The 20,632-nt window shown below is 31.7% G+C and overlaps 5 protein-coding genes and 1 long non-coding RNA gene across 14 annotated transcripts in view; 3 read left to right on the top strand and 3 right to left on the bottom strand.

Annotated features, from left to right (window-relative positions):
- Positions 1-32: 32 nt before the first annotated feature.
- Positions 33-2,125, top strand: LOC115241603. The gene is made up of 3 exons (XR_003884926.1): positions 33-304; positions 1,470-1,586; positions 2,015-2,125. It is a non-coding gene; the product is annotated as an uncharacterized LOC115241603 (long non-coding RNA).
- On the bottom strand, positions 1,104-6,311 carry LOC115241600 (myb-binding protein 1A). Its single transcript, XM_029817429.1, has 10 exons — positions 5,969-6,311; positions 5,630-5,824; positions 5,143-5,538; positions 4,450-5,033; positions 4,218-4,330; positions 3,625-4,148; positions 2,781-3,518; positions 2,468-2,716; positions 1,962-2,395; positions 1,104-1,858 (listed from the first exon to the last, which is right to left on the bottom strand). The coding sequence occupies exons 1-10, from the start codon at positions 6,074-6,076 to the stop codon at positions 1,435-1,437; spliced, it is 3,765 nt and encodes a 1,254-aa protein (XP_029673289.1). The 5' UTR covers positions 6,077-6,311; the 3' UTR covers positions 1,104-1,434.
- An 815-nt stretch (positions 6,312-7,126) lies between these two features.
- Positions 7,127-12,424, top strand: LOC115241582 (transmembrane protein 138). Of its 2 annotated transcripts, none has more exons than XM_029817390.1 (4): positions 7,127-7,571; positions 7,654-7,726; positions 7,858-8,032; positions 12,297-12,424. In XM_029817390.1, the coding sequence occupies exons 1-4, from the start codon at positions 7,438-7,440 to the stop codon at positions 12,308-12,310; spliced, it is 396 nt and encodes a 131-aa protein (XP_029673250.1). In that variant the 5' UTR covers positions 7,127-7,437; the 3' UTR covers positions 12,311-12,424. The 2 variants fall into 2 exon arrangements, with proteins under 2 accessions (XP_029673250.1, XP_029673249.1); XM_029817389.1 differs by lacking the exon at positions 12,297-12,424 and adding an exon at positions 8,105-9,205 and having other exon boundaries at positions 7,129-7,571.
- On the bottom strand, positions 9,714-14,063 carry LOC115241581 (zinc finger BED domain-containing protein 1). Of its 3 annotated transcripts, none has more exons than XM_029817387.1 (5): positions 13,867-14,063; positions 12,262-13,666; positions 11,676-12,091; positions 11,430-11,587; positions 11,011-11,339 (listed from the first exon to the last, which is right to left on the bottom strand). In XM_029817387.1, the coding sequence occupies exons 2-5, from the start codon at positions 13,552-13,554 to the stop codon at positions 11,011-11,013; spliced, it is 2,196 nt and encodes a 731-aa protein (XP_029673247.1). In that variant the 5' UTR covers positions 13,555-13,666; positions 13,867-14,063. The 3 variants fall into 3 exon arrangements, with proteins under 3 accessions (XP_029673246.1, XP_029673247.1, XP_029673248.1); XM_029817388.1 differs by having other exon boundaries at positions 13,874-14,063; XM_029817386.1 differs by lacking the exon at positions 13,867-14,063 and having other exon boundaries at positions 9,714-11,339; positions 12,262-13,856.
- A 537-nt stretch (positions 14,064-14,600) lies between these two features.
- Positions 14,601-18,027, top strand: LOC115241534 (sister chromatid cohesion protein DCC1). Of its 2 annotated transcripts, none has more exons than XM_029817308.1 (9): positions 14,601-14,751; positions 14,862-15,038; positions 15,175-15,376; positions 15,453-15,645; positions 15,752-15,938; positions 16,105-16,214; positions 16,296-16,479; positions 16,548-16,679; positions 17,889-18,027. In XM_029817308.1, the coding sequence occupies exons 1-8, from the start codon at positions 14,732-14,734 to the stop codon at positions 16,651-16,653; spliced, it is 1,179 nt and encodes a 392-aa protein (XP_029673168.1). In that variant the 5' UTR covers positions 14,601-14,731; the 3' UTR covers positions 16,654-16,679; positions 17,889-18,027. The 2 variants fall into 2 exon arrangements, with proteins under 2 accessions (XP_029673168.1, XP_029673167.1); XM_029817307.1 differs by having other exon boundaries at positions 15,722-15,938.
- LOC115241532 (focal adhesion kinase 1) overlaps positions 16,783-20,632 on the bottom strand; it is a 62,163-nt gene continuing 58,313 nt past the window's right edge. For 3 of the 5 annotated variants that reach the window (XM_029817306.1, XM_029817302.1, XM_029817305.1), the window contains 5 exons: positions 20,459-20,608; positions 20,267-20,366; positions 19,913-20,144; positions 19,535-19,829; positions 16,783-19,372 (listed from right to left, as the gene is read on the bottom strand). In XM_029817306.1, coding sequence (XP_029673166.1) covers positions 19,049-19,372; positions 19,535-19,829; positions 19,913-20,144; positions 20,267-20,366; positions 20,459-20,608 — 1,101 coding nt within the window. In that variant the 3' untranslated portion in view covers positions 16,783-19,048. The remainder of the gene's footprint in view (positions 19,373-19,534; positions 19,830-19,912; positions 20,145-20,266; positions 20,367-20,458; positions 20,609-20,632) is intronic. The other 2 variants (XM_029817303.1, XM_029817304.1) reach the window with 2 other exon arrangements.

The raw sequence follows: 20,632 nt of genomic DNA, 5'->3' as shown, positions 1-20,632 counted from the left end.
GAGAGGCAACTACATTTTCTTTCTCACTTCCTTCCGACACTTTTCAGCCTGCTATTCCCCTTCCATTTATATATGTTCTAAGGGTGCACCCGAGTGGGGAATCGGACCATAAATCCTATGCTGTGTTCCGATTCCCCACCCGGGTGCACCCAATTATAGTATATGTCACGTATACTATAATATCGGGTGCACCCGGGTGGGGAATCGGAACACAGCCCTACGTGATAGAAAAATAATAGTGACATTTGTCGAGTGAATTTGCATGATTTACATCTTTTTGTTTCTTATATAAAATTGTTTAATGGTAACTTATGATTATTTAATAGATAAAAAAAACTTGAAAATTTTATAAATAGCTTTTAGAGGTGGATCATTTATATTTGATAATTAACAACACAATTAATGCTAAAGTCGCATTGTCATATTATTAAAGAATAGGAATATATAATAGATGAAGGAGAGTTTTATCTTACGGAACTGACTAGGTCAATTTGAAGTTGATAGATTACAATTTATACATTTTTTTTCTCTCTGTTTTTGTGGGTACAGTTATATAATAGTGTATATATATATGGGGAAAAAATTAAAAATTGGCTGCATTTCAGAAAAAAATGGCAGAAGGTTGAAATTTGGTATAGCCCAGTAAATTATGAAGTAAAGTAAGCCACTAAAATGAAAAAATAAAAACGTATATTATAAAAACATTAATTTGCCAAGCTGGCAGTTTCAAAGACTTTTTTAGTTTTTAAATGATTTTACTGTTATCTATAAAAAATGTTGATGACTTGAACTTGTTATTTATGGATTGCCTTATTATTTGACTTTGGTTTTGACGTTACCAATTACCCTCTCTTGAGAGATAAATAAATTTGCGTTGCAAGTGTTTGGTCAATTTCACACATTTTCGAATTTTAGCTCGGAGGGGGGTTCATTTGCGGACCCATGTTCATAAGAAAAAAAAGTCTTATTTTGACCTCTAGAATACGCTCCTAAAGTTTAGTGCATCATTTCAGATACACCCTGTATATATATATATATATATATATAAGAAAAAATGTAAAAAAATTTGTCATTATAATAGTTATAAATTCAAAATAAATCAATACAAAATATTATGTATATTGTATGCGTAGTGTGAGCATAAAGTAATTGTGAGAGCATACACATAATATATATATAATGTACATTGATAAAATGTCATCTGTGTAAATATACAGATTTGATCTTTTCTGATATGATCAAATGTCAGGGACACAAAACTGTGGATGTTGTTTCGTTAAGATAATTATAATGATATAGATGAGATAAAAAATAGTTCTTAACTTAAGTTTTGTTTTACAGACTGAATATTTAATTTCACATATAAACCAATCTAAAAGAAAAAAAATCTTATGCATATTATCATTTAATATATTGGCAAATCTATGAGTTATATTAAACACAATTGATACTTTTTCTTTTCTTTTTAGATTCACGATTTTCTTCCACTGTCTTGTCATGATTTCTTTTGTTTAATGATCTCGAATTTATGGATTTATGTGAATGCCCATTTTGAAAAACTTCCATATCATTTATGTCATTTTCTGGTAAATTGACATTGCTAAATTTAAATAATTCTATATCTGTAGACATTGTTCTTGCGCGTAATTCACGTGCTTCTTTCTTCAATAATTGCTTCTCCTTTCGCTTATTTTTTTTCTTTTTCTTCTTTTGTACATTATTATTATGCGCAGTTTCTTCTACTTCTTCTGAACCACTAGTTTTTCCATTTTGAGATGTCACATTGCTTTGTTTGCCATTACTTTGTAAAGCAATATCAGTTGAACCATTCAACTGATTATTATTCTTTTTTGATTTCCTGATGACAAAAGTTATATTGAACACAAAGCAATTTTAAGCTGAATATATATAATAGAAAAATGAGAATCTCTGTAAATTACAAATTATATTATTACACTTACACATCGAATGGAATTCCTATCTGTTTTGCTAACTTTTTATATGCATTTTTCAGATCCGTGGAAAAAATGCTTTGATTTTCATACATTGTTACAAGCGTCGTTTTAATAGTTTGCCAATTCCACGCTTGTGGCAAATAATGTGTGTGAACAGTATGCAACAATGTCAAAAGAAGACCAATAAATTTCTGAACCTTCTTTTGTACACTGGTATCATTATATGGAATAAATTGTCCATTATTGCTTACATGCGAATTGCATAACTCATTACACATGTCTATGGTATTTTTGTAAAGCGTTGTTTCTAATTTTATTCTCATGTCGGCATACTTTGTGTCCATATTCAACAATCGATTATTTCTATATAAAATTATTAATAATTCAAGCGCCTGACTTCTACGGAAGTATCGAATATTGCTATCAAAAGCAGAGTTTACCTAAGTAATCAAATAAAATGATATAACAAAAAATATTTTATATTGCGAGACATATTTTTTTAATATACATACCAATAGAAGTGCTAGCTGCCAATTATCTTCCCAGCATAGTTGTAAGACACTCTTAAATAATATAAGTGAAAGTATGCAGTCCCTTTTTTTCATGAATGTAGTTAAGTTTTTGCTATAAAGTTCTACAACATTTTTGCTGGATAAGTTTGCTTGTTGCACACATTTTACAAGAAAGGTACAGCATTCAGCCAAGTTTTCACTTATTTCCTGACAGATCAAAGTAGAACGCTCTCCCTTTTCGATTAGAGCCTTAAAAAAGGATCATGTTAAAACAGTAAACTTATATATATATATAATTGTTACAAATAATTACCTTCAACACTATCATTAACAAAGTATCATCAACATCTGTCGTATCTCCAAATTTTTTTATCATTGATAATTTTTTTAAGCAAGTCTGAACTCTATGTTTGAGTGGTTGCTGATGTGGATCCTTTATACAGAATTCTAAGAGAGTGAAAAGTGGTATAATCATATCTATAGCAATTGCCATAGATGGGCAAGTCCCTAAATAAATATTCAACAAATCTATGACACGAATTCTGAAATGTGTCAATGCTTCACTTGTCTTTTCTTGTTTTTTAGAACGAACTTGACGGTTCTCACGTAAGACCTTAAAAGCTGCTGCTAACGATTCATTTAAACGTTTGCCTTCCTCTTCACCTATTTGATCTACATCGATATCTTCATCATCAGTTTGGGTTGCAGCATCACCTAGAGCTTGACGTACTGCCATTCTCAATTTATCAGTCACTGTTTCATCGTCATCGTTATCGTTATCATCATCGTCATTGTCATCGTCATCATCGTCATCGTCGTCGTCATCATCTTCCTCTTCCTCCTCATCCTCCTCCTCCTCATCATCATCATTATCATCGTTATTATCATCATTCTCATCTTTATTTATATTAGATTCGGACCTACTTTCTTTTGATAAAACTTTACTATTTAAAACATTTTCTTCCTCTTCATTATTTGATTCACTTTCTACATCTTCATTATCATTTTGCTTTATGGTAAGTGTACTTTGATTATTTTTTATATCTAGAATCTAAAACAAAAATTATATTGTTACACATATTCAATTCTTTAAATTCTTTATTTCATAAACTTAATAAATTGATAACTCTTTTCTTATTAAATGGGTGACAACTTACAGCCAATATCTGATAAACAGCAGATGGAGTCAGATATGGACAGATATGTGGAAAGACACTATCAACCAATGAGCGCAATAAATGATTATTCCTGGATAAAAGGGATAATAAAAGATCTACTATTACTTCAACCCATTGTGGTTCCTCTTGTGCAGGTGTGTCATCAAGCTTTTTATGTTCCTTGGGCTTTTTAATTAATCTCTCATAACAACATTGAAGTTCGTTAATTGACATAATTGCCATTTCAGGATCTGAGAATAATTGTAGACTCATGTGTAAATTCATCGTATGAAATATTGGTAGAGCAATTGCATTTTTTGTATTCTTTTCTAGTTTTTCAATTAAATCTATTGCTCTTCCCCAAGCATCAGATGCTGCGCCACTCAATGGTGATCTTAACTGTATCACATTGGATTGTAATTTGGAGTTCAAATCATGAACAAATGTACTTAATAAATTTCGTACATCATCCAATTTTGGCAATTTATGATCCAACGCACGATAGAACGAATTTTTAAATTGTGCTAAAAATAATTAAATATATTTTAGCACATATATAAACAATAAGTTTTCGAAAAATATAAAAAACTTACGCGCTAATTCTATTCCAACATTTGACACTTCACACAATCCATAGTTGAATAGAAACATCAGTTGTGCAAGCTTCCACTCTTGATCTAAAAGTGTCTCTCGATGACCTATTAACCTAAATTAGTTAAAAGACATGTGTTTAATGCAATAAATATTAAGTTATGTTTTAAGCTATTTGTTCATAATAGATATTGTCACTTTTATGTTATATAACTATTCTAGGTTCGTATTTACCTTGTTAATAGTTGTGCTGCATAACTTCGCTCAGCATTTGTCCAAAATTCTACTTTTATATTTTCTCTTTCTTTAATTGTTTTGTTTTCTATAATATCTCTATACAATTGACATAATTTTTTAACACCATCTAATTTGAGATTAGCTGTAATTTTTTGGATCATCTTAATACCTGTTTTCTTTTCTATCATTAGATCACCAGGATATAATATGAGCTTTTTCAATATATTTAACTGTGTCTTTGTCTTGATATCTTTGTCACTTGTAGCAGATATCACCAAATGTAAAACTTTTCTAAACGCTGTTAAAACTTCATCATTATTATTCCTTTTACAGTTAGAAAATCTCTTTAACATGTGTTGCAAGAGATTTGGTGATAATAATGATGGAATTACAGTTTTATCTGTAATATTAGAAAGTATCAATTGTAAAATTTCTGTAGCAATATATTCATCACTCTTTGATGGTTTTGTAAATTTCCGATCAATGGCTTTCCAGAAGTCTGTTATAAGTTCAGTCAATGTTAACTTTTCACAAAATAATTTAAACACTGGATGTCGATAAGAAACGATTCTAGGTAAGGCCTGAATAATAATAGAAAAATTAGATATAAGTATTATATAGTAATACATAATCTCAAATATGTTTTCATCTTTGTTAGAGATTATTCTCATATTCTATTTAATGACATACCATTAATAGTTTCACAACATCTTCTATAGACTCTTTAGCAAGAATCTGTTTCACACCAAAGTGCTCTTTTAAAAACTTATTAATTAGAGATGGATATTTATCTCCAACAACAAGCAGTAGATAAAATGTATCCAAGGTTTGTTCAGACCATGACTTGCCAATTTCCTTCTCGACAATTGGCCAAACAACTTTCTTCATAGATTCAACATCAAGCTGAATAATAAATTCACTGAGAAATATGATAGAGATAAATGATAGATAACTGCGTTGTTTGCCAGCATTGAAAAGAATTTCAGTGATCTGTTGTTGTATCTCATTCGTACTTTGAATGAGTAACTTGGATCTTATTAATGCACCGCATAGTAGTATACGTCCCATGTATATATCAGCATTTTCCTACAAAAGTTTACATAATATTTTAATATTATAAAATAATCATACTAAAAGTATAAAACAAAAAAATAAAAAGTTATAATAAAAATCATACACTTTTAGAATTTTTGCCAATTGGATGCAATTGAGTATTTGTTACAGATAAAAGTTTGTCTATTGAAGTTTCAGGATGCATCATTAAGAAAACTGTCAATGTGCTGTAATTCCCTTTTCTTGTAATTACTTGTGAAGATCCTAAACTACGCACTAGTCTACTTAGTGCATACTTCAACTCTTTGTCATCTTGATCCTGTAAAGATAAATTAATGTTGCAGTCACGTTCACGTAATAATTTGTTAAATACTTCATATAAACTGGATTTTTGTTTCTCTTTTCACGTTCAGATATAAAATAAAATAGCTCAATATATGTGAGGTTATGCAAATTAACTTACCGTATCATATTCACATAAATGATTTAATAACGCGACTCCAGCGTTTAATCTTGCAGAATCATTGTTATTCTTCAGTTTGTCGAAGTTATTCAATACGATAGAATTCATTCTGTTAATTTATTATCGTTTAGGGTTATCCAACACTATTTTTCCCACATGTGCGTATCATGCAGTACATACGGTGAATGATAGCCATTTTGATTTTCAGGTATTTTATTTCAAGACTAGGCTGCGTTCGGAAACATTACCCGTGCGCACACGAGCTTCGTTCTATCTTTATTCAACTTTTAGTAAATAACAAAGAACGGCGCTCGTGTGCACACGGGTGATGTTTTCGATTTTCCGAACGCAGTCCTAGGGGTCGATGATGTACTTTTTCCCTAGGGCGGAAACATGAAAGGCTTCTTTTTCTTCTTCTTTCTTTTATGGCTGGTTGGGCATTAGTCGCCCATACACCATTGGCCGCGTTCAGCAGAGAAAGCGCTCAGTTATCGTCTTGTCAACACTCGACGTTGATTCGTTGGTTCTAAAAGTAAGAACCAATCACATTCGATTGCTACTAAGCAGTTTTCTCTGCTGAACGCGGCCATTGTTTCTTATGGGTTTGTAGAATATAAGCAAAACTCCTCTAAGAGAGGAGGGAGTCCAAAAAAAGGTCCAGACAAAGGACATACGCAGCACGCAAAAACGTCCGAACCCGACACGTTATCAGTCGGAACTAAAAACATGAAAGGCTTCTTCTTCTTCTTTCTTTTATGGCTGGTTGGGCATTAGTCGCCCATACACCATTGTTTCTTATGGGTTTGTAGAATATAAGCAAAACTCCTCTAAGAGAGGAGGGAGTCCAAAAAAAGGTCCAGACAAAGGACATACGCAGTACGCAAAAACACGTCCGAACCCGACACGTTGTCAGTCGGAACTTTAAACATGAAAGGCTATGTTCCGATCATAGACATAGTATATCTAGACCGAGTGTTGAGGAGTGCGGGAGGAGTGGTGGCCGATGCCCACGTAGAAAAGGACATACTCTGTTTCGTGCCCCTTGCGTTCTCTCTCGCTCGCACGTAGCATGACGAAAGAGAGCGCTATGCTCTGTGCGAGCGAGAGAGAACGCAAGGGGCACGAAACAGAGTATGTCCTTTTCTACGTGGGATCGGCCCCCACTCCTTAAATAAAGGCAAACGCTCGGTCTAGATATACTATGTCTATGGTTCCGATTCTCCACTCGGGCACATAATATGCTGTATGCTGTGTTCCGATTCCCCACTCGGGTGCACCCGATATTATAGTATATGTCACGTATACTATAATATCGGATGCACCCGGGTGGGGAATCGGAACAGTCCAGGAGGCCAAGATTGTTGCTTAGCAACCGTTTGAAAGATGCAACAAAATCTAAAAATCACAGATGCGTATACATGTCTAATTTTAATTTTCACATTCTACGATACTTTCTACATAAGTGATAAATGAGTTCCTTAAATACGAGACAATATATGGCGATTGCGATCTTGCAATATGTTATATTGTTTTTTGATATTTGTGTAAATTCATTCGCAAGCTTTGCCAGACAGCATCCGACAGATTTGTTGGTACTTTATGTGTATGTAATAATTTTTACTACATTTTTATTATCATATTATTATCAGAATTTTGTTTGATCATTGTACTATTTTTTTCTTTAGGATCCAAGATTTTTGCCTTATTGCAGCCCTCACCCTTCTCTTGGTGAACTTCTTTTCTACCTATATTTTCCAGGTGAGAACCATAATAGCAGTTTTTTCATATATATATATATATATTATATCCATAAAGAGTTTCTAGTTTTATACTACAAAAGAAATGTATTTAACAAAAACATGTAAAGCACATCTGAAATTATCTTTCAGGCAGGTTTGATACAGCTATTATATACAAGATTCCGTATGACATTGATATTGTGTATAATATATATGATATTATCAATAAGTTTGCATACATGGCATATTACTATACATTGGTCAGCACCATTAAAACATTATTGGACAAAAGGATTTCATATTCTTTATTCTATACACAGGACAGGTAAAACATCAGAAAACTTGAAAGAATATCTCTCTTTGATAAAGATATTATGATTTAAAGTTTTATATAAAGTTGCAGTGTTGTATTATTATTTCTATAAGAGAGCCTCTTTGAGAATTGGTGATCCAAGATTTTACAAAGGCTCTGTCTGGGTACAAAAACAATTGAGTATACCATAACTAAAATAAAAATTTGAATGATATACAAAGAGATTATAAAGTGTGTGCAATCCTAGTAATATAAATGTAAGAATACATCTGTTTATATTTAAAATTTACATTACATTAATTTTAAGCTACTTGTGCAGTACCTTTGTATTTATATAAATTTATATAATTACATTACATAGATAAAACAATGAAATTGGCACGCAATTCATATATGTCAAAATATATCTAAATTACATTCGTGTATTATACATATACAATTATATTTACATTTTTATATATACTATGTAAAAAATTTCTATTATAAAGTGTCTTTATACATTCTTTTTTATCTTTAAAATCACGAGAAAAGGACAATTTTATATATTATTGAAAAATAATTATATCTATATACACATTAATGAAAAGTAAATATGTCATTATTCTGTGAGAGATATTCCCTATACTGATTTTTACATTGCTATTTTCTAATGTGTATGTGTGTGCATATATATATATATATATATATATCCATTTGTTTAACCATATAAGATCTCAATACCAAGTTTGAATCACTTGTAGAACTTTTTAATACTTATGATCTCTATATAACATCCCGAAATGTACAATTTCTTGTTAATAAGAATGTCCAATTACCTTTTAAGAAAATTAATTTAAGAAAATAAGAAAAAATATAAATTTATTATGAGAGAGAGAGAGAAAGATATGAAACTTATTTGTTTATTGTTGTGTACCAATACCAAATTTGTATCAATATAAAACTTTAAAAGAGTTTATATCCTCTAAACGCATACTTCTTTTTTCTTAATATAAATTGTGATAGCATAAATTTATAATAAATTCATAATAAATTTATAAAATTGTTTTACATGTGCATAATATAATTGCAAACAAATAATTCTAATGACATATGATGCTTGTGTAAATGAGAAAGTATGCTTATAGGAAATATTACAGTAAATATTATTGGTTTTTACAAATTGTATAATAATATACTAATCATATTTAATACATAGTGCAAATTGAGTCAAATCAAATTACAACCAATTAACTGTATTCTTATATTCAAGGCAATAATCCACTTTTAGAAATAACACATTGAATGTCTCTCATTGTAATTTCTGTTAAACTGTTAACATAAATTAGTTATATTATATTTGCAACAAATAAATCATAATACTTTTAAATTTCTAAATAATATTAGCACATTGAATACTGTCATCAGTGAGATAAATGCACTAGTGCTGTCAGTATAAATCAAATTATCTCTACATCTGGATAAGGTACCTAAAGTACGCTGTTACTCAAATTCACAGACAATATCCAAGTATTACCCGATTTCTTCGATATTACCTGGGTACTAAAAATTGCTGATAATATCCGAATATTTTGGAATTTAATAATCGATAATTACATATATGTTCTGATATATTATTATATATCTTTCATTAAAGAATGGTAATCTGTAATTAGTGGGTACAAATTATGGAAATTGTATGTCATTTTTACTCTTATTTAATTTTTAATGATATTGGGCCTCTCTTATTTAATATTTTCAGATGCGGAATGAACAAAATAGATAAAGCTAAAAATAGCTAAAGATTAGCTGAAAAAAGATTTGGTCTATTTAATTAAATAGTATTCAATATAGTTTCTCAATATTCGATTGCCTAATTATATTAAAATAAACAAATACCCGTTTATATTCAATTAATACTTGACATAAAAGAGAATTCGAATTCTAGCAGCTAAAATGCTCTATGCATAATGATACAAATAATTCAATCATATTACATACTTTTAATAGCAAAAGTTTTCAACATAGGCGGCAAGACATGCAAAATTAATTCAGTATTCAATGTGTGTTATGGGATTGAGATTTAAAATCTTATAAAGATAAAACTATATAATCAAGCGTTCTATTGGATTCGTATATTAACAAAAAATTCATCAAATGATCCATTAACGATATAAATGTGATAATTGGATATATATCTCTTGAACCTACCATATATAATTTTTAACAATTTTTAAAATTAGTTACAAAGTCTGCATGATTATTTTAGCATTTACTTCTCAATTTCATGATATACAGTCGCGAAATACTAGAATAGATTAGTTTCAATAAAACAGAACAGTTATATCTTTATTAAAATACAGTTATAACTCCGCATAATAGTGAAGAAAATAAAACCCAATAATAAGGATGGTAAAATATAGAAGAGAGTGAAAAGCGAATTATTTTGATATATAAAAATTCTAGAAAAGAATATTCTGAAAAGAAAATATAAAGGATATTATATCACAGCTCGCGCAATTCTGCGAATTCTGCATTTCATTATGCGAATTACATGAGCTGGGATATAATATCATTAATATTTTGTTTTCAGAGTATTCTATCCTAGAATTTTTATATATCAAAATAATTTGTACAATCTTTCACTCTTTTCTATATTTTATTTTTTTATTTTCTTCACTCTAACTTTTGCGGAATTAAAGAAATCACATTATACTACTGTATCTGGCATTGTGCGTTTAGAAATCTATCTTGATAATAATCGATCATTTTTATATCAAATCGAAGGAATGTCGTATATTCAATACGAGCGAAAACAAAGTTCTTGGTTGATGTATTTTAGATACTTATAATATATAATGTATATATTGTACACTTGTACACGAATTTATCAGCGTGCATATTACTTTAGACTTACATTATGTTGCATTCGACATGTATATTACGAAAATATCTTATCTTTACCAGTGAGGTATTTCTCAGATATTTTTATCCCCTCAGTTTAGAAATCCTTTTCACACTTGCATGGTATGATTACCATGCAAAAAAAGCAGTTTATCGATCAGGTGAGGTGGTAAAGCCGCTCGCTTTGTATCGTATTGTATCTGTATATCTGCCGGAATACGTGTAGGTGGTGCGCAACAGGCGGGCACACAATGATATCTACTTGCCAGTTTTGCCAAGTTGGGACATTTCGCGGACACTTTAGACCACCATTGTAAGGGACAATGATCGAGCGGAGCAATGGATTCCGATTGATATTGAACAACCTCGAGATCCGCTTTTTCCTCTGCAGGCATTCCAGTCTTGGTAGCGCACAGACCCCCAAGTAAAAGTTCCATACCTGCGATTAAATGTCGATTTAAGATACTTATTTCACGTAATTTTCTTTCTAGTCGGAGACGCGTTATATATAATTATCGTCAAAGTATACCTGATACTCTAGTTTTTTTACTTTGTACTGTTTCATCTTCAGTCTTTATGGAGATATTATCCCCGGATTCTTCCTGAATCAATTTCGTCAGCATTTCTTTTATGGGAGAACTAACTACACTTTTATCCTCTTCGGTAACGTACGGTAATGATTTAAATCTGTGTAACAGAAAGTAAAAGTCTTATCAATATATGGCATTCTTAACATATTCAAAACATTTAAAAAGTGATTTCCATACTATTATACCTAGGATCTAAAGTAGTTGCGATTTGTAAGAGCAATGTGACATTGTAATCCGCGTATCGTTCACATAACATATCTGACAAGGATTCTTTAAATGTTTTAGCAATATCACTGTCAGACTCTTTAACTTTCAGATGCGAAGATACAAGTTGCCATAATAATGGCTTTAATAATGATATCAGAGGCATTTTTTCTTCACTTAATGTCATAATAGTAACTTTGAATGGTTCAAGAACACCCACTAGATCTTCCATAATTTTCCATTGTTCATTAGTGATTTCAAACATCTCTTGATCTATTCCTTCCATATTTTCTAATATAGATATGACTATGTTACGACGCATTACCATTTGCTCCAGCATGCTATATGTTGATATCCATACAACTGGATAATCTAACAACATAGCATTTTCTTCCAACTGCAATAAAACATACAGCTATTATATAAAACACTTATAAAATATTACTTTAATCATTCTCATATACATGTTGAATCATATTTATGTACTAGAGAAAATATTTTAAAGACGATCTTAATTTATAACAAGGGTAATTAATAATAATTTAATTTGCCTAAAAGATAATGTACCTCTAATAATTGCTCTTGCATAATTAATGTTGCAGACGCAGCTGGATGACTTATGATAGCTCCAATGACTGATCTGCATTTTGATAGTATGTGAGCTACTTCAGGATTCTCAAAACAAGCTTGCGCACACACCTGTAAAGTGTGAAGCAAGCATGGCACTAAAGTCAAGCCACGGTTACTTAATGCCATAAGTAATTCTGTTCTAGAAGTACTGACAACCACTGCTGTTATTTTCTCCACTTTGAGATCCCACTCGAGTAATAAAGAATCAATAGTACTACCCCAATGGGATTCCTCCCAATCTAATGGTGCATGAAGAGTGCTTAAAACTTTACACTCCAAAGTAACCTCTCCAGCATTTTGATAATAAATTGATACGGTAACAAAATGCTCATCGTTGTTTGATTTCCATTCTTCTATTGTCAATGCTAGCTCTGAAGCAATGCAGGATAATGAAGCAGCCACTGATTCTCGAAAAGTATCATATATTCTTGGTATTATTTCCTCCTCTAGTTTGTTTTTACTAGGAATCTCGCAAGGCGAGCGCAAAGTGGCTACCAATCTTTGAAATCCGCGACCTTCTACAATATCTGGCAATTGCAGATCCATTACGATAAATTCCGCTATAGCATCTGATACAGTTTTTACATCTACCGATTGATTTGTCACATTTTCCTCCGACATGAGAAATGCCACATTTTGACTGCTGCCATTAATACCAGATCCACTCTTGATCATTACTCTCAGTGGTTGACCAATGGTAATGTCATCCTCCATATTCGACAGACTTATGTTAGGATCTGTAACGAATTGTATATCACCGTCTATTTGGACAGTACCATCTGCATTAGTGGTATAAATATATTTCGTCGGGCTCAAGCCTGCTTTCAACAGTCTCTTTTGAGCTTTGCGCTCCTTGTTCTCCTGGGATATAATTTGCCTGGATGGAGGATTCGATGATTCCAGTTCCAGTAGTTCCTGGGCATGCTTATTTTGCAGATGCATACGGAGATTGCTGGTGTTACGATTATAGGCGATCTGCGTCTTGCACAGTATACAGACGATTTTTACCTTGGTGAGAATGTCGCCGTCATCCGTGGCTGGAAAGCCGAAGAATTTCCAGTAAATGCTTCTCATCGATGGCGGCACTACCAGTTTCTTATACGTATAGGTATGCTTCTCCTCCATCATTTTCGCCAGTACCATTTGTAAGTCGTTTTTGCCATCGTCGGACGCGCTGCTCACTTTCGTCGAGCCATTCGACAATGTTGATTGCTGCTTGTTATTCTCCATGACGTTTCGTTAAACGTTCCGATTAACGCGCGATCACCGGCGTCGGCATGTATGTTGTTTATCTATCACAAGGATCGCATCTACAGCATTTCCCGTGAATACGCGTGCTACCCTATTACAAATAACGTCACATATTACATATCCCGTCAAAATGGAGGTATCTCGTTGCATAATTGAAAATACAACTCCAGAAGAAGACGCATCTTGTCGTAATGAACGCTCATGAACGCGTCTAATCGTCACCCGCCAGTCGCGGATACACGATACACGACAAATTTACCGCGAGCACACGCTCCGATATATCTATCTCACCTCGTACCTCTGTCGATGAATTATTCTGCAGTTATCGAAGTTCAATTCCTCGCGTCGAAAGTAACGATGCCCGGATCGACTCGTTTGCAACAATGCGATATCGACTTTTACGCCGTTTGTCCGAGAGAGGAATATCGTTATATATCTACAGACTTCTGATCGATTCGAGTATCATCATAAGGGCTATCGCAATCGCACACAAATTGACATTACTACATACGCATAGCATAAAGGCCATTGCACGTGAAAAAGTTTTATTCGTAATTGTAAGGCTGTAATCAAATTGACCAATTACAATCAAGCATTCTAAAACGTAATAAGAATGTTCGACTGTGACTGGTTGATTCGCTTTACGGCCTTAGGCTTATATCCCATTAAGCGGTAAATGCGGCAGCGGAATCAAGTTTCAGCCAATCGTGAAATAGTTTTATATTTACGTTAAAAATATGTTAGACAAAAACAAATTCTATTGTTCATTAGTTTATTATATATATTATTGTATTTGTATTAAAATACTATTCCAACTATTATAAGTATTGTAAATAACATAAAAAATCTAATTTTATATCATTCCTCATGATCCGTTTTCGCGTATTCCGCTCGATTGTACAGAAAAAGCGAAGGAAAGAAAACGGAATGGCTGTGATTGGTCACTCTGGTTCCGCGCGTTTCGTTCCGCTATGAATTTCCATTCAATGGGACGCCGGCCTAATCTTGCTAATCTGTAAATTTGGCGGGAAAATATTTCGAAGCATATCGCATACGTCTTTCAAAATCACTGTGATCATCGACGAGATACTAGAGAAAAAAAGAAGTGAGGAAAATAAATATAAGTTTAGTGAAGGCTATCTAAAGTGATCTATTAATGGAATCTGTTAATGAAAAGTAAGTCCAAAAAAATGGCTAATTAAATTGCTAATTAAATTAAATTATCTTTATATTTAATGTTGTAATATTGTTCTCTGCATAATTTCGTTTCCTTTTTTCATATTAAGGAAAGACGTTCGCACAGAGGAGGATGTGCGTCAGATTTTAGAGCTAGCTACAATTAAAGAATCCGATTTAAATTCTACGACACAATGCCTTTATCCTATGCAAGATCATAAAATTGATGACTTAATATTATTGGAGGTGGACAAGCATATATGGGAAGCATTAAATGAAGGAGACACGTATGTGTCCTTTACAATACATTATTATTCACAGGTTTTGCAAAGTAGATTCTTGAATGATCCTGTTTGAACGCTAACAATATAATCTTTATTCTGCAGAGTAAAATGATGATTATAGTTGATTTTCTGATGATAGAGTATCATTCCGTGGTAACAAGCATGATGACGCTATATTGTGCACAGAAACTCGGACCTATGAAATCAAAGAGGCAGAGATATCCAATTCATGGTTGTTGATACCAAACTTGAAGCTGAGCAAGGCAACAAGTGCAGAAGAAGTAACCGAAAGAACTGTAGAGAGACGAAATATAAAGAAGATATTTACCTCGTACTATGAGGTACTTGTAGCATTAAATGATATCTGAATAAGATGTTGAATTGCATAATAAATTTAAAATTCTAATTTTCTTTAAGGTGAAAGAAACCAAACCTAATTTGGCAAATTTGTCCATTCTTCTTAACTCGTCATCTTTTAATGGTTTGGAAAATGAATCTATGATAGATAGAAGGACATTATACAGTTGGGAGAGATTACAAAGTGAGTTACAAACCAGTGATTGTGAATTGAAACAGGCTTTAGCGGATTTCTTAATAGCTGACATAGATGGTAATTATTCTAACTTCTGTTATATTAGATCATTTTTTTATTTTTACAAATCATATTAAAACTTTTGTTCTGTAAGGCTATTTGCGTCTTATATCATTTGATATAGAAGCAAGAAGTCTGAATTTTATGTTGGATTATTTCGGAGAACAGACTTGGGAATTAGATGAAGTAAATAAAGAAGATACATTCGAATGTCTAAAGGAGCTTATTTATGAGCCAGTATTTAATGTTATATTCAAAAAATATACAGAAATAAGCACAAAGACAAAAAGTGATAATAGTCCATTATACAAGTAGGTACATCATTAATATTGGATTGGTGCAAAAGTTTGTCACATTTTTTATTTTTAGTAAAAAAAAATGAGACGAGCTTTTGCACCAAGCCAATATATTTTGTAGCAATTAATGAACAAATTTGATGAAAAAGAATTTATATTTTCTAAAGATGCAATTTTACAGATATGATGAAAGAAAATGTTGTGCAACGATAGCAAAAATTCTTCTTGCTGCTTCTCCTGTCACAGAGTACAAAGAATTTATGGAAACATGGAACATTGGTACCCCTGAAAGTATGTAATTAGTAAACTCGGGATCATGTTGTAAAATCTTTTCTGTCTTAAACTTGGAATTTCTCATTTATCTTTTTCTAGAGATGTATCCGAAAGAGGAGTATTTATGTGGATCTGCTCTTGTAATGTATAGCACCTCAAAAAATCAGAGGGAGATTGTATCTTGCCCAGAGGCAGATTTACCCAACAATATCCATGATAGACTTAATGAACTTTTCCAAATTAAGGCTAAATGGACTGTTGAAGAGATAACACCTTATATCATGTAAGCAAAAAAAAATATATATCTTCTCATTATATATATCTTGAATCTTATATAATAACTTTTTTTAGCCGTTTTACAAAAGGTACAATGAATGTTAATGCACTTTTAACAAAATATGCTAGATGTTCAACAAAAAATGGATTAAAGTATTATGGATCAAAACATGGCAAGTGAAATGTTGTAGTAATTATATTCGTGGGGTATGTATTAAATTGTCATGCAATAAATATTGATACACATGTTACTGATTAATTATAAATTATATTAATGTCAGGGCAATATTCTTTTGAATTGTCTATAATGTTAAAATCATACGCGCAGTTTATTTTGCTTGTGATCATGTGTGATACATGTAGTTACATTTACACAATTTATAAATATTTTTAAGATGAAATGAGATTACATATGATTTATTTTTATCATCCTTTGTTTCATTAATATAACAGACATTATCGGCGGTATATATTGTATCTCATCAAAAGACCATAATGTAATGAGAATGTAATATTAGATAACGATTATTAATTTCAGTGATCAAATAACTCTTATATATTATCCCATTGACTGTAAAATCGCCACTTTATTATAGAAAAATTTTGCTAAATCAAAATTTTCGTTCATTATGTAACGTTATTAGTAATTATAATTAAATATAATAAGATATAATCTCGTCATGAGTTAAATATAATAAAACTTATATAAATATATGATACATGAAATATAGAATAAATTTACTTATGAATGACAATGAAAGAAATCTTAGAAAAGTACAAAAAAATTATAAAAAAAATTTTATATAAAATAAAAATTATAGAAAATGGAATTTATCGATTTTTGTAAAATGCAATTTCTACAAAAATCTTAATATCAAATACTTTGATACGATATCTATTTAAAAAGATATTTAAGACTTATATGATACTGCATTTTGAGAGTAAAAGACTAATTGTCATAACAATAAACAATTCTAATATTTGCAAGAAAAGTGATAAAAAAGGCTCCTGTAAAAAAAATGTGTATATATCATTGCTCTGTATGTAGTTGATCAAATTGGCGATTTAATTAACATTAGTTCTACTTCCAAGTATAATGAATATCAGTTATACATGCTTTCAATATAAATTAAAGCAGTTTGTTATGTTTTCGCAATACAGGAAAGTGCCATCAGTAATTATAAATATTCATTATGAGTTCCTGGGAAGCAACTCCTTTATCAAGAAATATACAACACACAAACGTTATATTCTTTCTCTTACGAGCGTATAAGCACGTCTTGGCACATAAACTTTAAAAGCCACATACCATTTAAGATACAAAATTCACAAACTTTTTTATGAATATTTCACATCCATGCCAATTGTAACAATACGTGAGTAAAATGTAACAATACAATGATTATTATGTTTCAGAATATTAAGATTCCTTGCAGATGAGATTGAGTTCCCCAGGAACACAATAAAGATATGCGCACAAATATAATACTTTTTTTATACCCATAAAGTATTCGGATTTTGTAAATACATCGTACATATATATGCACATAGTGCCGCCGCAAACTGCATTGATGAACTATTAATGGTATTTTTATATGCAAAGATGTAACTTCCTAAAAATATCTCATAGGAACTGACTTGTCGCTGAAAAATGGTTTTTGCCTTTTATAAAACATTTCGTATATATAAATGTCGCAAATTGGTATGAATCATTAAATAATTATTTAATAGAAATAACATTCAGTCCCTCTTTTTACATTATAATCACTCCCCATAGTATTCCTATAGGAAGGAAATAGACTATGAAATTACGAACTTGTATTAAAAACAACATTGTATAAGATTATGGCCTACAAGAAATTATATTCTCGCGCAATATTGGTTGAAGAGAGAAGATATTGTTCGTTTTTAAATATATATTTATAAATATATACATACACATCCCTATAATACGTTTATGTATGTATACATTACTAATTGATTACGAGATGACACAAATAAAATCGACAAATTTTTCAATCACGAATATAACTTGCAATGCTTTAAATAAATGCGAATAGTGAATGAATCGAGGTCTTTTCCTCATTTAATAATGTTAGTGTTAATAAATGGTTGCCTAGTTTTTTTATTTGCAACAAAACATAACTTTGCATCACCTCATATATGCAGTCATCGCATAACAAATAGTTGTGATAATCCTAAAGCTTTGGAGTTGTGATTTCATTATATAGTTGTTACTTAAATCCCCTATTAAACTATAAACTATTCTACTAACTAATCCTATTATAACTAATGAATACTGTCCTATCTATAAGTACGCGTAGATAAAATGCTTGCATATTTTTAAATGTTAAAAAGAGCTAAAAAGCACAAATACTATATTTCTCCCATCGCTGAAATATTCGTGTAGATGAATACACGGGTAACTTGATAGGAGGATGTCATCTTTATATACATACTAAGCAATAATCCGAAGTAGTCCTGGAATCGATATATAAAAAAATTATAATCCGCATATGTTTTTACGAGGAAGCCACACATTCACACCATTTACTTCAATTCAAGACACCTCGTTGTTAGCTGTCATTTATCGGAGTTTCACTTGTGGCTTTACTATTGGTCGCAAACACCGTCTGTTGATTAACGCCTGCTGTAACCGACTGACTTGGATGTATGACAGGATTAACAGTCTGTACTAAATTGCAAGCGACTGGCACCATAGGCGGCAAATTAACGGAATTATTCATAGGCCCAGCGTTACATGTCAATGAAGGTCTCTTTCTTTCTAGACTATTAGTGGCCATTTGTCTCCTTGCTGTTGAATTGCGTTCAAGACTGTTAGTTACTATATTATGTCTTCTTTCTAAACTGCTGCCGGAATTGAGATCGGATTGACTTCCCTAAATAACAAGAGCATATTTTTGAAATCGTATTTACTTCATTATTTTTATATACATATCTCATCGCAATTACACAGTAAATTTGTTAAAAATACTGTTTTCCAAAGTCTATATTATAATTTCAAAAATGTATAATAGTTTTAATTGAGTTATTTAACTTACTGGTGAAGATCGGTCCATAGACTGGCCCATTCTATGCAATAGGTCACCACTTTGGCTTTGTCTGAAGGTCGTTCCCTGTCGTTCACTTGACTGACTTCTCCTTAAGAATTGTTCGCCGGACTGGCTTGAGCGAATACGGTTCTCGGGCGTGGATTCTCGCGTCCTGTTAACAACATCGCTCTGCTTTTGGCAAATCTGATTATCCACATACGGATAACGAATACGGATGGAATCGATCACATCTAAGAGGTTCTTTGCGTCCATTGCTAAGATATGGGCTGCAGAAAGCATTCCTCTGAAAGAGAAAAATCATAATATTAATTAATTTCTCATGCGATAATCTGTATCTGCAGATAATAATAAAAGGAATATACTTACTTCCGATATTCGGCGTCTAATGTAGTGGCACTGTAATTTTGCGCCAGTTTCATAGCGGTTACGAGTTCTGCCATATCTTTACTTAATACCTTATGCGCCATTTCCACTTCGCGATGCGCGGATATTGGCAATATTTTTACAAGAACATCTACAGAGGACAGTAATGCTCTTAATTCGATACCTACTCTACGTACTAGTTCTAAATACTGATCAGCCTTGCTCTGTTGAACACCTGCAATTTACAATATATTTTTTTTGTGACAACAAATATAATGAAGTAAAGCATATAATTTTTTACAATATTATGCTGCAAATTTAGCTGCCATGTTATTATCGATCATTATACATTCTCACCTTGTGACAATGACATAACTGCACGCACGACGCTTGTTGTACAGTCGTATACTTTATCATTAGTTCTATCTAAATCTGCAGTAGGTGTAGGCTCCATTTTCTATAAAAAAATCGATTAATGATTTATGTTGTAATAAACATGCAGATTATGTATATCAATAATAAAATGATAAATATCCGTATCGGTTTTACCTTTACTACAATTACTTTATCAGAACCCTTGTCTGAGCCAAGAGAACCAGTATTGGTGGAATGTGGTTCATGGCTTGGTGATTGAGTAACTGATCGTGGAACTGGGGGACTAGCACTTTCATCACCACTTGTTGCAATCGATAAGCGTTTCTGTCATATAATGAAATTCAAGAA

The sequence above is a fragment of the Formica exsecta genome, unplaced genomic scaffold, assembly GCF_003651465.1.
Source record: "Formica exsecta isolate Colony F162 unplaced genomic scaffold, ASM365146v1 scaffold500, whole genome shotgun sequence".
Taxonomy (NCBI): Eukaryota; Metazoa; Arthropoda; class Insecta; order Hymenoptera; family Formicidae; genus Formica; species Formica exsecta.
This window is presented reverse-complemented; position numbering and strand designations above follow the sequence as displayed.